The sequence below is a fragment of the Somniosus microcephalus genome, chromosome 1, assembly GCF_052327205.1.
Source record: "Somniosus microcephalus isolate GS21.2 chromosome 1, FLI_Smic_1.0, whole genome shotgun sequence".
In the NCBI taxonomy this organism is placed as follows: domain Eukaryota; kingdom Metazoa; phylum Chordata; class Chondrichthyes; order Squaliformes; family Somniosidae; genus Somniosus; species Somniosus microcephalus.
The window spans coordinates 134,321,458-134,337,250 of record NC_140987.1 but is presented as its reverse complement, the minus strand read 5'-3'; the positions used below and the strand labels follow the sequence as shown (position 1 = coordinate 134,337,250).

General features: G+C 43.7%; 1 protein-coding gene across 6 annotated transcripts in view; it reads left to right on the top strand.

The window, feature by feature from the left end:
• The window catches only part of vps13a (vacuolar protein sorting 13 homolog A), a 631,135-nt gene that overhangs the window by 230,611 nt on the left and 384,731 nt on the right, over positions 1-15,793 (top strand). For all 6 annotated transcript variants that reach the window (XM_085985825.1, XM_085985842.1, XM_085985834.1 and 3 more), the window contains exons 23-25: positions 9,916-10,051; positions 10,370-10,460; positions 12,615-12,787. In XM_085985825.1, the coding sequence (XP_085841951.1) occupies positions 9,916-10,051; positions 10,370-10,460; positions 12,615-12,787 (400 nt within the window). The remainder of the gene's footprint in view (positions 1-9,915; positions 10,052-10,369; positions 10,461-12,614; positions 12,788-15,793) is intronic.

Here is a 15,793-nt window from a genome sequence, read left to right as displayed (position 1 = left end):
TCATATAAACCCTTGTTCTAGGCTGCACCTTGGAGTTCTTGTGCTATCAGCAGCGGTAGATCCAAACCAGGATGTCTTTTTCTAATGGCTGTATATTCCCTATTCAGTTCAAAACAGTTTGAGATTTTCATAGAATCATAGAATAGAACAGCACAGAAGGCGGCCATTCAGCCCATTGAGTCTGCGCCGGCTCTTTCAAAGAGCAATCCAGTTAGTCCCACATATCCCTGCAATTTTTTCTCCTTCAAGTATTTATCAAATTCCCTTTTGAAGGCTGCTATTGAATCTGTTCCACCACCCTATCAGGTAGTGCATTCCAAATCCTAACCACTCGTTGCATAAAAAAGTTTTTCCTCATGCCGTCTCTGGGTTCTTTTGCCAATCACCTTAAATCTGTGCCCTATGATTATCGACCCTTCAGCCATTGGATTCAGTTTCTCTCCATTTATTCTATCTAAATCCTTCATGATTTTAAACACCTCTATCAAATCTCCTCTTAGCCTTCTCTGCTCCAAGGAGAACAACCTCAGCTTCTTCAATCTATCCACGTAACTGTACTCCCTCATCCCTAGAACTACTCTAGCGAGTCTCCTGTACCCTTCACGTCTTTCCTAAAGTTTGGTGCCCAGGATTGGACACAATACTCCAGCTGTAGCCGAACTAGTGTTTTATATAGGTTTAGCATAACTTCCTGGCTTTTGTACTCTCTGCCTCTATTTATAAAGCCCAGGATTCCATATTAACTGCTTTGTTAACCTGTCCTGCCACCTTCAAAGACTTGTGCACAAGTACCCCCAGGTCTTTCTGTTCTTGCACCCCCTTTAAAATTGTACCGTTTATTGTTCATGGTCTCTCCTCATTCTTCTCCGCATTAAATTTTATCTGCCATGTGTGTGCCCATTCCGCCAGCCTGCCTGTTTTCTTGAAGTCTATTACTATCTTCCTCACTGTTTACTACACTTTCAAGTTTTGTGTTATCTGCAAATTTTGTAATTGTGCCCTGTACCCCCAGGTCCAAGTCATTAATGTATATCAAAAACAGTAGTGGTCCTGGTATTGAATGTTGGGGAGCACCACTGTATACCTCCCTCCAGTCCGTAAAACAGCCATTCACCACAACTCTGTTTTCTATCCCTTAGCTAATTTTGTATCCATGCTGCTACTGCCCTGTTAGAGGGGACTCCGATTTCCTCCCTCTCAGTCAAGACAGACAATGGTAGATAGGTTCACAACGATCTTTATTCAAGCATATGCAGGGGAAGACGCTCACTTGACAGCTTCAAGTGGGACTTCGCCAATCTCTCTCATTTACTTACATACATTTGTTATTGCTTATGCAAGCTATTACAAAATATCACGTGCTAGTCACACTATTTGTTAATGCTATCACATTGCCCATGTTAGGGGTCTCTATCCATGAGTTGCACTCCTTAGTTCCCTTGTGATTTAATCATTTGCTCGGTGATTCATTCTTTTGCATGTATATAATTAGGTTTTGACTTGTTTTTCACATTTTATCACACCACCATCGTTGACCTCAAGTTCTTTATTGTTTGGTCACTCAGTAGTGTTTACTTGTTAATTACCCTTACATGTCCCATGGGCTTCAATTTTGCTAACAAGCCTAGAATATAGTACCTTATCAAACACCTTTTGAAAGTCCATCTACACAACATCAACTGCACTGCCCTCATCCACCCTCTGTTACCTCATCAAAAAACTCAGTCAGGTTAGTCAAACACGATTTGCCCTTAACAAATCTGTGCCGGCTCTCCTTTGTTAATCCATGTTTGTCCAGTGGCTGTTAATTTTATCCCGGATTATTGTTTCTAAAAGCTTCCCACCACTGACGTTAAACTGACTGGCCTGTAATTGCCAGGTTTATCCTACTCCCCTTTTTTGAACAAGGGTGTAACATATGCAATTCTCCAGTCCTTTGGCACCACCCCTGTATCTAAGGAGGATTGGAAGATTGTGGCCAGCACCTCCATAATTTTTACCCTTACTTCCCTCAGTAACCTAGGATGCATCCCATCTGGACGTGGTGACCTATCCATTTTAAGTACTGCCAGCCTTTCCAGTACTTCTTTATCAATTTTTATCTCATCCAGTATTGCAGCAACCTCCTCGTTCACCATAGCTTTGCCAAAGTCCTCTTCCTTGGTAAACATTGACGCAGAGCACTCATTTAGTACCTCAGTGATACCTTCTGTCCACCAATAGTCCTCCATTTTGGTCCCTAATCGGCCCCACTGCTTCTATGACCGCTCTTTTACTTATGCCTACAGAAGACCTTTGGGGTCCCCTTTATGTTAGCTGCCAATCTATTCTCATACTGTCTCTTTGCCCCCCTTATTTCCTTTTTCACTTCTCTGTACTTTTTATATTCAGCCTGATTCTCCCTTGTATTATCAAACTGACATCTGTCATAGGCCCCCTTTTTTGCTTCATCCTACTCTCCAACTCCTTCGTCATCCAGGGAGCTCTGGCTTTAGTTGTCCTCCCTTTTCCCGTTGTATGTACATAGACTGTACCTGAACCATCTCCTCTTTAAAGGCTGCCCATAGCTCCATTACATTTTTGCCTGCCAGTCTTTGACTCCAATTTACCCAGGCCAGATCCCTCAATTCGCTGAAATTCGCCCTCCTCCAGTTAAATATTTTTATTCTAGATTGCTCCCTGTCCTCCTCCAAAATTAACCTAAACCTTACGATACTGTGATCACTATTCCTGAAATGCTCTCCAACTGTGACATTCTCCACTTGACCCACTTCATTCCCCAGGACTAGATCCAGCAATGCCTCCTTCCTCGTTGGATAGGAAACATATTCAAGAAATTTTTCCTGAACACACTTCAGAAATTCCTCCCCTTTTCTGGCCTTAACACAATCACTGCCCCATTCAATATTGGGGTAGTTAAAGTCTCCCATTATCACTACTCTATAGTTCTTGCACCTCCTATAGTTCTTTGCAAATCTGCTTCTCTTATCTCTTTCCCACTATTTGGTGGCCTATAAAATACACCAAGTAGCATAATAGCTCCTTTATTGTTTTTCAACTCCAACCAAATAGATTCTGTCATTGACCCCTCAAGGACATTCTGGCCTAGAAATTGGGTTGAGGCGCCAAGTTCGCCTGGGCACTGATTTTTGCGCAGCGTTCGGAGCATTAGCAAACATCAGAAATTCAGTTTTAGCGCCCCTAGAGGGAGATGGGGCGAGGCTCGAGGCGCTCCGCGTCCCTCTTAGGGCGCTGAAACTGAATATCGCAGTGCAACGTGCCGCAGCGGCACGCTGCGGTACTGCAGGCCTTCCACCCATTGTTAAGGGGGAGGGGCCTGCAGCAGCGCAATCCCCGATCGCAAGTGCTGGCAAAAGAGCCCGGCACCGAGGAGAAGTGCCGGGCTCTATGGGAACAGCCAGCAATGCCGTGGGGGGGGGGGGGTCAGGAGGCTGGGGACGGAGGTGCTGGCAGGCGGCCGCCGAAAAAGGCAGCCGCCCCGCACCTCTACCTTGACTTGCGCCACTGCCGGCACAGCAAGGCCCCGTGAACCGGGCGCGGGTAGCGAACGGCGCTACAGCGGCGTTCGCTACCAAATATCGCGATCGGGGCGCTGCGCACACCGATGACTTCATCGGTGGCGGCGCAGCGCAACAGGCTAACGCCACCATTAGCGCCCCGCTGAATATCGTGGGAGGCGCGGCCAGTGGCGCTACAGCCACTGACTGCCCTCTTTAGGCGCTAATAGGTGGCGATACATACCCAATTTCTCCCCCTCTCTGCTTCTAGCACTGCAAATTTTTAAAATCAAAACTGCTACCCCTCCTTTTTTTCTTCTTCCCTATCTTTCCTGAATTCCTTGTACAGGAAACTTTCTGGTATCCGGCACTGACGGGACTGAGCTGGTGCCGGTCGATCAACACTGCCGGAGAAACCAGCGCTAATGTTAAAACATACGGAGCTTCTGAGCTCCGTATCTAGCAACAAACCCTGTTGCTTAGCAACAGCTTCAAAACAGTCGGCGCAGCTTGCAAGTGTCTCTGTAGCTGAGCAACAGCTTCAGCTAGACGCAGAGCCAGAAATGGAGAAAAAAAGTAAAAAAAAGTTACCTGAACCGACTCCTGAATTTTGCCGGTGGATAGAGCATTCCGGAGATTTAACCTCCGTTTAAACAAAAGTTTCCTGTACCCAGGAATATTAAGCATCCAATCCTCCCCTTTTTTGAGCAAGGTCTCGGTTATCGTTACTGTATCATAGAATCATAGAATGGTTACAGCACAGAAGGAGGCCATTTGACCCGTCGAGCCCGTGCTGGAGCTCTCCAAGAGCACTTCAGCTAGTCCCACTCCCCTGCCCTTTCCCCATAACCCTACATTTTTTTTTCTTCAGGTACTTATCTAATTCCCTTTCAAAAGCCACGATTGAGTCTGCCTCCACCACCCTTTCAGGTAGTGCATTGTAGATCCTAACCACTCGCTGCGTAAAAACTTTTTTCCTCATGTCGCCTTTGGTTCTTCTGCCAATCACCTTGAATCTTGTTCTCTGGTTCTTGACCCTTCCGCCAATGGGAACAGTTTCTCTCTCTCTCTACTCTGTCTAGACCCCTCATGATTTTGAATATCTATCAAATCTCCTCTCAACCTTCTCTGCTCTAAGGAGAAGAACTCCAGCTTCTCTAGTCTATCCACATAACTGAAGTTCCTCATCCCTGGAATTATTCTCGTAAATCTTTTCTGCAACCTCTATAAGGCCTTAACATCCTTCCTAAAGTGCGGTGCCCAGAATTGGACACAATACTCCAGTTGAGGCCGAACCAGTGTTTTATAAAGGTTCATCATAACTTCCTTGCTTTTGTACTCTATGGGCTGGATTTTAATTCGGGTGCAGGCTGGGGTCGTGTAATCGCATTTCGTGTTATCCACCCGAATTTAAATCGATGTGGGAGATTGATGTGATTTGAACTTAATTGGCCAATTGAGTTCCAACGTGTGGGAACCCATGGCCAATGAGTTTTTCCAGTCTGAAAGTTGCCTCCGATGATGTCATCATTGCTGCTGCATTTAAGGCCTGCAACAAGCCTTGCTTCTTCTGCAGACTGCCAACCTTTTGGCCTTTCATGCTAAAGGGACCTGGAGGCAGAATGACCAGCGAGAGACCGAGGTCTGCTCCCAGGTTTGATGATGTTGCCCTGCAGGCTTTAGTTTGAGGGAGCAAGAGCTCATAAAGAGGTGCTTTTCCCTTCAGGGAGGAAGATGCCTCCCCAGCAGACCAAGGCTGTGTGGATCCAGGTGGCAGAGGAGGTCAACTCTATCAGTAACCTGCAGAACCTGGATTCAGTGCAGGAAGAGATTTCATGACCTTCTGCGCACTGGAAAAGTGAGTGTGAATTTCCCATCATAGAAACATAGAAGATAGGAGCAGGAGTAGGCCATTCAGCCCCTCGAGCCTGCTCCGCCATTGAATGAGATCATGGCTGATCATCCAAATTCAGTACCCTGTCCTTGCCTTCTCCCCATATCCCTTGATCCCTTTAGCCTTAAGAAATATATCCAACTCCTTCTTGAATATATTTAATGAACTGGCCTCCACCGCCCTCTTGTAGCAGAGAATTCCACAGGTTCACCACTCTCTGGGTGAAGAAATTCCTCCTCATTTCAGTCCTAAATGGCTTACCCCTTATCCTTAGACTATGACCCCTGGTTCTGGACTCCCCGGCCATCGGAAACATCCTTCCTGCATCTAGTCTGTCCAGGCCTGACAGAATTTTATAGGTTTCGATGAGATCCCCTCTCAATCTTCTAAACTCCAGTGAGTATAAGCCCAATCGACACAATCTCTCCTAATACGTCATTCCTGCCATCCCAGGTATCAGCCTGGTGAATCTTCGCTGCACTCCTTCCATGGCAAGAACGTCCTTCCTCAGATAAGGCGACCAAAACTGCACACAATACTCAAGGTGCGGTCTCACCAAGGCCCTGTACAACTGTAGCAAGATATCCTTGTTCCTGTACTCGAACCCTCTTGTTACGAATGCCAACATACCATTTGCCTTCTTAACCGCCTGCTGCACCTGCATGCTTACCTTCAGCGACTGGTGCACAAGAACACCCAGGTCTCTTTGCACTTCCCCTTCTCCCAATCTATTGCCATTCAAATAATAGTCTGCCTTCCTGTTTTTGCCACCAAAGTGGATAACCTCACATTTATCCACATTATAGTACATTTGTCATGTTTCTGCCCAATCACCCAACCTGTCCAAATCGTACTGGAGTTTCACGACATCCTCCTCACAGCATACCCTCCCACCCAGCTTTGTGTCATCCAATTCCCTCGTCCAGATCATTAATATATATTGTGAACAGCTGGGGTCCTAGGACCGATCCTTGCGGTACCCCACTTGTCACTGCCTGCCACTCGGAAAACGACCCGTTTATTCCAACTCTTTGCTTTCTATCCGCCAACCAGTTCTCTATCCAAGTCAATACCTTGCCCCCAATCCCATGTGCCTTAATTTTGCACGCTAATCTCTTATGCGGGACCTTATCGAAAGCCTTCTGAAAGTCCAAATACACCACATCCACCGGTTCTCCCTTATCTATTTTACCAGTTCGATCCTCAAAAAATTCCAGTAGATTAGTCAAGCACGATTTACCTTTTGTAAATCAATGTTGAATTTGTCCGATCCTGTCACTGCTTTCCAAGTGCTCTGCTATTGCATCTTTTATAATGGACTCTAGCATTTTCCCCACTACCGATGTCAGGCTTACCGGTCTATAATTCACTGCTTTTTCTCTACCACCTTTTTTGAATAGTGGGGTAACATTAGCTACCCTCCAATCCATGGGTACTGTTCCAGAGTCTATCGAGTTCTGGAAGATGACCAGCAATGCATCTACCATTTCTAGGGCCACTTCCTTAAGTACCCTGGGATGTAGATTATCAGGCCCTGGGGATTTATTGGCCTTCAGTCCCATCAATTTTCCTAACACCATTTCCCTACAAATACTGATTTCTTTCAGTTCCTCCCTTTCATCAGACCCTATGTTCCCCGGCATCTCTGGGAGGTTATTTGTGTCCTCCTTTGTGAAGACAGAACCAAAATATGTATTTAATTGGTCTGCCACTCGGAAAACGACCCGTTTATTATCTAACATATTTGAGGGCGATTTTCTCAGCCCCGAGGAAGCAGGTATGGAGGCGGGACTGCCGGGAAAATGGCAGAAGTTGGGGGTGGGTGGCAAACCGCCCCCAACCCGCCTCCATGCCATCTTTCCAGGAAGCAGGTTGCCATCCCGTGCTGGGTCCCGTCTCCTTGGAGGTGGAAAGGGATTAAAGCCCTCAAGTGCGGGCTTCCTGAAGGCTCCAAAACCCGCCAGGGTCACTGAGGCGAGTAGTGGGTCTGTGGGTGGGGGGCAAAAGTGTGGTGTGAAGGTAAGTGATGGATGCAAGTGTAGAGGTGAGTATCTGAGATAAGTCCTAAGTGTTTTTAAAAGTGTACTTACTTTTGTTTCTTCCTGCAGCCTTCATCCGCTGTGGAGCCGGAGTCGCCGACATCTCCATTGTAGAGATCACAGACCAGCTGCTGCAGCCTGTGATGCAACAGTCATCTGATTTCTGCAAAGTAGAAAGGTTTGAGGAGTCCTGAACACAAGGACTCATCAAACTACACAGAATGTCAGTGCTTGACAGCTTCACTGAGCTGTCAAACGATGACATTTCTTCTTTCAAAAATTCTTGACAGATAACATGTCATACATTGACATGCTCTGCAACTGGCTTTGCCCTAATTGGTCTGCTAAGCCCACCAGGCGGGCTTAACAAGGTCAATCAGGGGAAAATCCCGCTGGTTGGCCAGAAGCTGATGGAGGTGGGGCTGAAACCTGGCAAATGGGAGCCCCATCTCCAAAAATTTCCCATTGAGAAAATCAACCCCTAAGTCTTTGTATTTAGTGTCTCAGGAGGAGGAGGAGGGAGGAGTAGAAATAGTAGTAGTAGTAGTGGTGCAGGGGCTGAGACGCCAATCTCAGTTGGGTGTGGCTCTGACCGAGACCCGCCCCCAACTTCTGCCATTTTCCCTGCAGTCCCGCCTCCATACCCGCTTCCTCGGGGCTGAGAAAATCGCCCCCAAAAATGTTAGAAAGTTAACTTAGAATCCTTGGGTTCTGTGGCTCCACTCCTTCTTTTGAATTGGATGTGAGAAACTGCCTTCCTACTATCACCAAATTCCCAGCTTCCACTCTGTTTGCGATTCACTCTGATTGTGATTTACCCAGCTCTGTCGCCAAGCTCTGTGCTCAAGCTCTCATAAAAGACAGCACCTCCGACAGTGCAGCTCTCCCTCCGTACTGGACTGTTATAATCCTTGTACTTATAAAGAGAAGTTGTTGTTTTATTATTTTTTTTACTGAGTTTCTTGACTTATTTATAGTCTTAAAAATGACTAAAATGTTTTTTTAAAGATGTCAACTTGTGTAGTGGCTCACTCTGGACTACCCTAAACAGATCTACTTCAGTTCATCCCAGCTTAGCCACTGGGTTTTACATTTTCATTGAGTGTTATGGATCCATAAGAGCAAAGCAAAGGTTAAAAAGAGGAAAAGTGCATTTGGTCTACCACAGTATCCTAATTCCATGCCTTTTAAAAGTCATATATTTTTGTACTTGTCTTTACTGGTTCTGATTTCCAAATAATGTGGTCACAGTTAGATGAGACTATACTGCTATATTGGGCCGTATATTCCGATCCCTACAGGTGTGTACGCGCTGTGTACACACCCGTAGGGATATCGGTAATGCCGGTTTCAGGCATGCCAAGCGAATGAGCTGAAAACCGGCATTTCCGATCTGTCAAGAATGCTCATGACAGATCAGACGCCTGCCCTAGAGAAGGGCCTCTGCGGGCGGATAGTTCTGCTTTCTAGAGAACCTCTGCCTGCAGAAAACCCTTAGAAATCTTACGCCTGGTAAAAGCAGGCGTAAGGCCTGCTTTTACCAGCATAAGATTTGAAAAAAAAAATTTCACTCATTTATCATTTCAAAAAACTTTTAAAAAAGGTAAGTTTATTTTTAGCCCCATAAATTTTTTAAATTTTTTTTCAAAAAATTTAATTTTTGTTTAAAGTATTTAATTTATTGTAATTTCAACTCATATTTTAAAAATGATTCATTTTTTAATTTACTTAGTGTTTTACAGTGATTTTGGGGTGATCTCCATTCATATATTTGACAGGTCTATCTGTCAAGTGTATGAAGTGAGATTCTCTTCTCCTATTGGCTCCCCATGGCCCACATGATCCCAGGGACGCATGCGAACCGCATGCGCCTCTGGGATACGTGGGCCCTGCACATTTCGAGTTGGAGAGGCCCAGGAGCGGAAGTTTCCGGACCTCGGGAGCCCTCGGGTAAGTCCGTAGATTTTTTCCAGATCAGAGGCCTCCGCAGGCAGGAAACCTCCGATCGGAAAATACGGCCCATTACAAACATTATCTTGAATGCTCGTAAGAACATGGTCTAGATACAAATTCCATAAACAATGCTGTACCATATTCACTGGTTCTGATTCTGCCGTCTCACTTCCATTTGGGCATCCAGTTTACACTGAGTTGATTTAAGTCGCATATTATTGTAGCATTACTGTCTCTACATATCCTTTTTTATTTCACAATGCAATCGTCATTTTTACTCTGCCCAGAGAGTTTGTACCAGAATGCTATTGTTAACCGTCTTTTGCCAGTCTATATAAATGTCTTTAGATCAGTATTTCAGATGGGATGTATTTTGCTATACACAAACCAAGATTTTGAAATCAACAAAAACATCTAAAGATCAACTTAGGTTTGTTTCCCAATGGAAAATAAAGATTGTTTTACACAAATTAATAGCAGCTCTAATGCACTGTTTCCTTTATTTAAACAGATTTAAAGTTTATGGTGGACTTGCTTTACTTTCAATTTGTATCTCGGACCAAAAACTTACGGGGGTTTTAGGATTAATTGATAGTATTCCTAAACCACAAAGTCGTTCGCCACCACCATCCTTAAAATCTCTTCAGGTAGGCTTACATCATTATATTTGAAGTGAAAATTGTGTGGCATGATGTCAAGTATTGGATGCTTTTCAGTTGGAGAAAATATGGCTTGTTTATGAAGCATGTGATATTCTGAAGCAAGTTATTGTATGTTACCAATTTGTCGTAATTGTAAATTAACATCCTTCTGTAATTGATGATCCAACTGGAATAGATATCCTTGGGATGAATATTTTTTCCAAGATGTGCTCGAAAAGAGAATGCCTTTTTGAGGTAAGTTAGAGAATATAATTGGAGTCTGGTTAATTTTCTTTTTGTATATAATATGGGAAATTTGTTTAGATGCCGAAACCATCGCCTAACGTGACGCCACGGTCTGTTCAAAAAAGAGCACTACACAAGGACCTGTACTCTTCTGTTCTAAGTATGACAGGTAAGATTTACTGAAATACTGTACTTTGAAAATATAATCCATTCATAATGTCTAAGTAGAGAATAGCATTCTGCCTGTACCCTTTTTCAACCCCCTCGGCATCCTTACTTTCCAAGTAAATGGCTATCTCCTTTTTATTCACCTCAATTGTTTTTGCGTCTGTGGTCTTCTGGGACAGTATATTCCACGTTCTGACCTTCACTATGTGAAGAAATCTTTCCTGAGTTCACTTTTACTGCCAACTGTTGTTATTTTCTTTATTTTTAAACACCTCAATAAGATCACCCAGTTACCTCCTTGTCTGTAGGGAATATGACGCACATTTACCCAGTCTCTCATTATAACTAAATACCTACAGGCCAGGTATCATCCTGATGAATGATTGCTGGATTCCCTCCATTTCCAGAATAACCTTGCAAAGATCGGTACCTAAAACATAACAGCCAGTATTGCATATGAAGTGTGACCACCTCTCTTTATTTAACTGCATTAGTACTAGTTTTTATACCCTATATCTCATGTGAAGAAGCCCAGGATCCCATTGACTTTTGCTTTTTGTGCCATTCAGCTGCATCCCTTTGTTCACCTTCATCCATTTGTTCATCTCTACCCCTCACTTCTTTCCCACTCCCCACCCCATGCTTCCCTATCCCTTCTGCAATTCTTGTGTCCAAAATATATAACTTCACGTTTCAGTAAGTTACACTGCATCTGTCATTGTTCTGCTTATTTACTTAATTTATCCGTGCCCATGTCAGTTCCTGCTCATTTTGTATGTTATAACAGGTTTATTTCTTCACTGTCAAACTGCCTAGGGATGTTTTCCATGTTGAAGACACTGGCCCGTATTTTCCGATGCCTACGGGTGTGTACGCGCTGTGTACACACCCGTAGGGACATCGGAAATGCCGGTTTCAGGCATGCGAAGCACATGCACTGAAAACCGGCATTTCTGATCTGTCAAGCATGCTCTTGACCGATCGGATGACTGCCCTAGAGAAGGGCCTCTGCGGGCAGAGAGTTCTGCTTTCTGCAGAACCTCAGCCCGCTGAAAACCCTTAGAAATCTTACGCCTGGTAAAGGCAGGCGTAAGGCCTGCTTTTACCAGCATAAGAGTTGAAAAAAGTAAAAATTAAAAAAAAAAAATTTTTTCACTCATTTATAATTTTAAAATACTTTTAAAAATACTTTTTAAAAAAGGTAAGTTTATTTTTAGCTCGTAAAAAAACTTTAATTATGTTTTTCAAAAAATTAAATTTTTGTTTAAAATATTTAATGTAATTTTAACTCATTTTAAAACATGATGGGTTTTTTAAAAATTATTTAATGTTTTAGTGTCTTTTTGGGGTGCTCTCCATTCATACATTTGACAGGTCTATCTGTCAAAAGTATGAAGGGAGATTCCGTTCTCCTATTGGCTGGCCTGGCCCATGTGATCCCAGGGACGCTTGCGAACTGCATGCGCTCCTGGGATACGTGGGCCCTGCGCATTTCGACTGGAGAGGCCCAGGAGCCCTCGGGTAAATTCGTAGATTTTTTTCCGATAGGGGGCATCCGCACGCAGGAAACCTCCTATCAGAAATTACAGGCCGCTATGTATGTGCAGGTAGTGGTGGCGGCGGTAGCTGTCCTTTATTCCAGTCATATAATATTTGTCTGACATTTTTAGTCCATCTGCTTTTTGTTGAAATCGGCTAATCCGCTATCACCTGCTTTACACTATCGACCAAAGTCAAAATTACCTCCCTTAATTGCTGCTAGTACGTTTTTCTTTTTCTCATCACCTAGCCACATAGTTTGATATTAACTAATATTACAATATTACATTGTATAATTGTGCTCCATGTAGTTTCTGAATAGTGTGAAAAGTAGCTTGTTTCCTTGCTGAGTTATATACATTGTTAAAAATGCAGGTATGGGAGGATAAAAAGAGGGGCTGAACTCGAACATTTTAAACTGATATGAAATTAAGAGTGGTAAAGATTGCTTTTCTTCAGGCAGAATGAGCTGAAGCAAGTTTCAAAGGAGAAGGAAAGAATGTTTATATCTATGATAGTAATAACATAAAGATATATAATTGTTGACATCGGATATCTGTCTATACTGTTTTAAAATTCCCTGTGTAAAATGTATAACCAGATTTAGCTTCCACAGATTCAGATGACGAATTCTATGATGCTCCGAGCTCACCTGTGGATGAAGCACCTGTTCAGCTAGCAAGTGATAATTCATTACAAAGATCAGAGTCTATATATCGGAAAAAGTTGAGAAAGCAAGAATCTATGAAAAATATGACTGAGTTCCAAATGCAATTTGAAATAACAAAGGTAATTTTTTTTTCTATTCAACACACTACCTTTGTCCTAAAATGCTTGTCACTTGACTGATGTGGAACTAAGTTCTCATTTTAGAAAAGTTGCATACTTGGAGTAAATTTCAGAATAACCTCATTCATTTCACCAGCGTAAATCTGTGCATCTTTTTTTTAAAACCTGTTGTCTTAAGAATATGACAAATCTATTTTCTTTACTTCCCAGTCAGCTTATTTTTTAAGAAATGTGTGTATGTGTGTGGGAAGAAAGATGGAGGAGGCTATGATAGAATAGTGTTAGTCTTTTTGTGAATACTATTTTGTCGCCTAAATCTTAAATGCAATTGGATTTTAAACAAACCACAATTTACTACTTAATATTGACATGGTGCCTTTTTCTTTATTTCAAGAAAATTCTGCATTATAGAGAAGGGAACAAACAAAGTCAGAGTATTTACTGTGAAGGATGTATGTCTTGTATCATATTATAAAATATTTCTGTATCTATTCATGTAACTGTAGTTAGGCCAGTACAGTGGAATTAAAAAATAAATTAAAAGGTTTTATTCGTTTATGGGATCTGGGCGTCGCTGGCAAGGCCAGCATTTATCCCCCATCACTAATTGCCCTTGAGAAGGTAGTGGTGAGCCGCCGCCTTGAACTGCTGCAGTCCGTATGGTGAAAGTACTCCCACAATGCTGTTAGGTAGGGAGTTCTAGGATTTTGACCCAGCGACGATGAACAATCGGCGATATACTTCTAAGTCAGGATGGTGTGTGACTTGGAGGTGGTGGTGTTCCCATGCGCCTGCTGCCCTCGTCCTTCTAGGTGGAAGCGGTCACGGGTTTGTGAGGTGCTGCCGAAGAAGCCTTGGCGAGTTGCTGCAGTGCATCCTGTAGATGGCACACACTGCAGCCAAGGTACGCCGGTGGTGGAGGGAGTGAATGTTTAAGGTGGTGGATGGGGTGCCAATCAAGCGAGCTGCTTTGTCCCGGATGGTGTCGAGCTTCTTGAGTGTTGTTGGAGCTGCACTCATCCAGGCAAGTGGAAGGTATTCCATTACACTCCTTACTTTTGCCTTGTAGATAGTGGAAAGGCTTTGGGGAGTCAGGAGGTGAGACACTCGCCGCAGAATACATAGAAACATAGAAGAAGATAGGAGCAGGAGTAGGCCATTCGGCCCTTCAAGCCTGCTCCGCCATTCAATGAGATCATGGCTGATCATCCAAATTCAGTACCCTGTCCCTGCCTTCTCCCCATATCCCTTGATCCCTTTAGCCTCAAGAAATATATCCAACTCTTTCTTGAATATATTTAATGAACTGGCCTCCACCGCCCTCTGTGGCAGAGAATTCCACAGGTTCACCACTCTCTGGGTGAAGAAATTCCTCCTCATTTCAGTCCTAAATGGCTTACCCCTTATCCTTAGACTGTGACCCCTGGTTCTGGACCCCCCGGCCATCAGAAACATCCTTTCTGCATCTAGTCTGTCCAGACCTGTCAGAATTTTATAGGTTTCGATGAGATCCCCTCTCAATCTTCTAAACTCCAGTGAGTATAAGCCCAATCGACACAATCTCTCCTCGTACGTCATTCCTGCCATCCCAGGTATCAGCCTGGTGAATCTTCGCTGCACTCCCTCCATGGCAAGAACGTCCTTCCTCAGGTAAGGTGATCAAAACTGCACACAATACTCAAGGTGCGGTCTCACCAAGGCCCTGTACAACTGCAGCAAGACATCCTTGTTCTTGTACTCGAACCCTCTTGCTACGAAGGCCAACATACCATTTGCCTTCTTAACCGCCTGCTGCACCTGCATGCTTACCTTCAGCGACTGGTGCACAAGAACACCCAGGTCTCTTTGCACTTCCACTTCTCCCAATCTATTGCCATTCAAATAATAATCTGCCTTCCTGTTTTTGCCACCAAAGTGGATAACCTCACATTTAGCCACATTATAGTGCATTTGCCATGTTTCTGCCCAATCACCCAACCTGTCCAAATCGTACTGGAGTTTCATGACATCCTCCTCACAGCATACCCTCCCACCCAGCTTTGTGTCATCTGCAAATTTGGAGATATTACATCCAATTCCCTCGTCCAGATCATTAATATATATTGTGAACAGCTGGGGTCCTAGGACCGATCCTTGCGGTACCCCACTAGTCACTGCCTGTCACTCAGAAAACGACCCGTTTATTCCAACTCTTTGCTTTCTGTCCGCCAACCAGTTCTCTATCCAAGTCAATACCTTGCCCCCAATCCCATGTGCCTTAATTTTGCACGCTAACCTCTTATGCGGGACCTTATCGAAAGCCTTCTGAAAGTCCAAATACACCACATCCACTGGTTCTCCCTTATCTATTTTACCAGTTACATCCTCAAAAAATTCCAGTAGATTAGTCAAGCATGATTTACCTTTTGTAAATCCATGTTGACTTTGTCCGATTCTGTCACTGCTTTCCAAGTGCTCTGCTATTACATCTTTTATAATGGACTTTAGCATTTTCCCCACTACCGATGTCAGGCTTACCGGTCTATAATTCCCCGCTTTTTCTCTGCCACCTTTTTTGAATAGTGGGGTAACATTAGCTACCCTCCAATCCATGGGTACTGTTCCAGAGTCTATCGAGTTCTGGAAGATGACCAGTAATGCATCTACTATTTCCAGGGCCACTTCCTTAAGTACCCTGGGATGTAGATTATCAGGCCCTGGGGATTTATCGGCCTTCAGTCCCATCAATTTTCCTAACACCATTTCCCTACAAATACTGATTTCTTTCAGTTCCACCCTTTCATCAGATCCTATGTTCCGCGGTATTCCTGGGAGGTTATTTGTGTCCTCTGTGAAGACAGAACCAAAATATGTATTTAGTTGGTCTGTCATTTCTTTGCTCCCCATTATAAATTCCCCCGATTCTGACTGCAAGGGACCTACGCTTGACTTCACCAATCTTTTTTTCTTTACATATCTATAAAAGCTTTTACAGTCAGTTTTTATGTTCCATGCAAGCTTACTCTC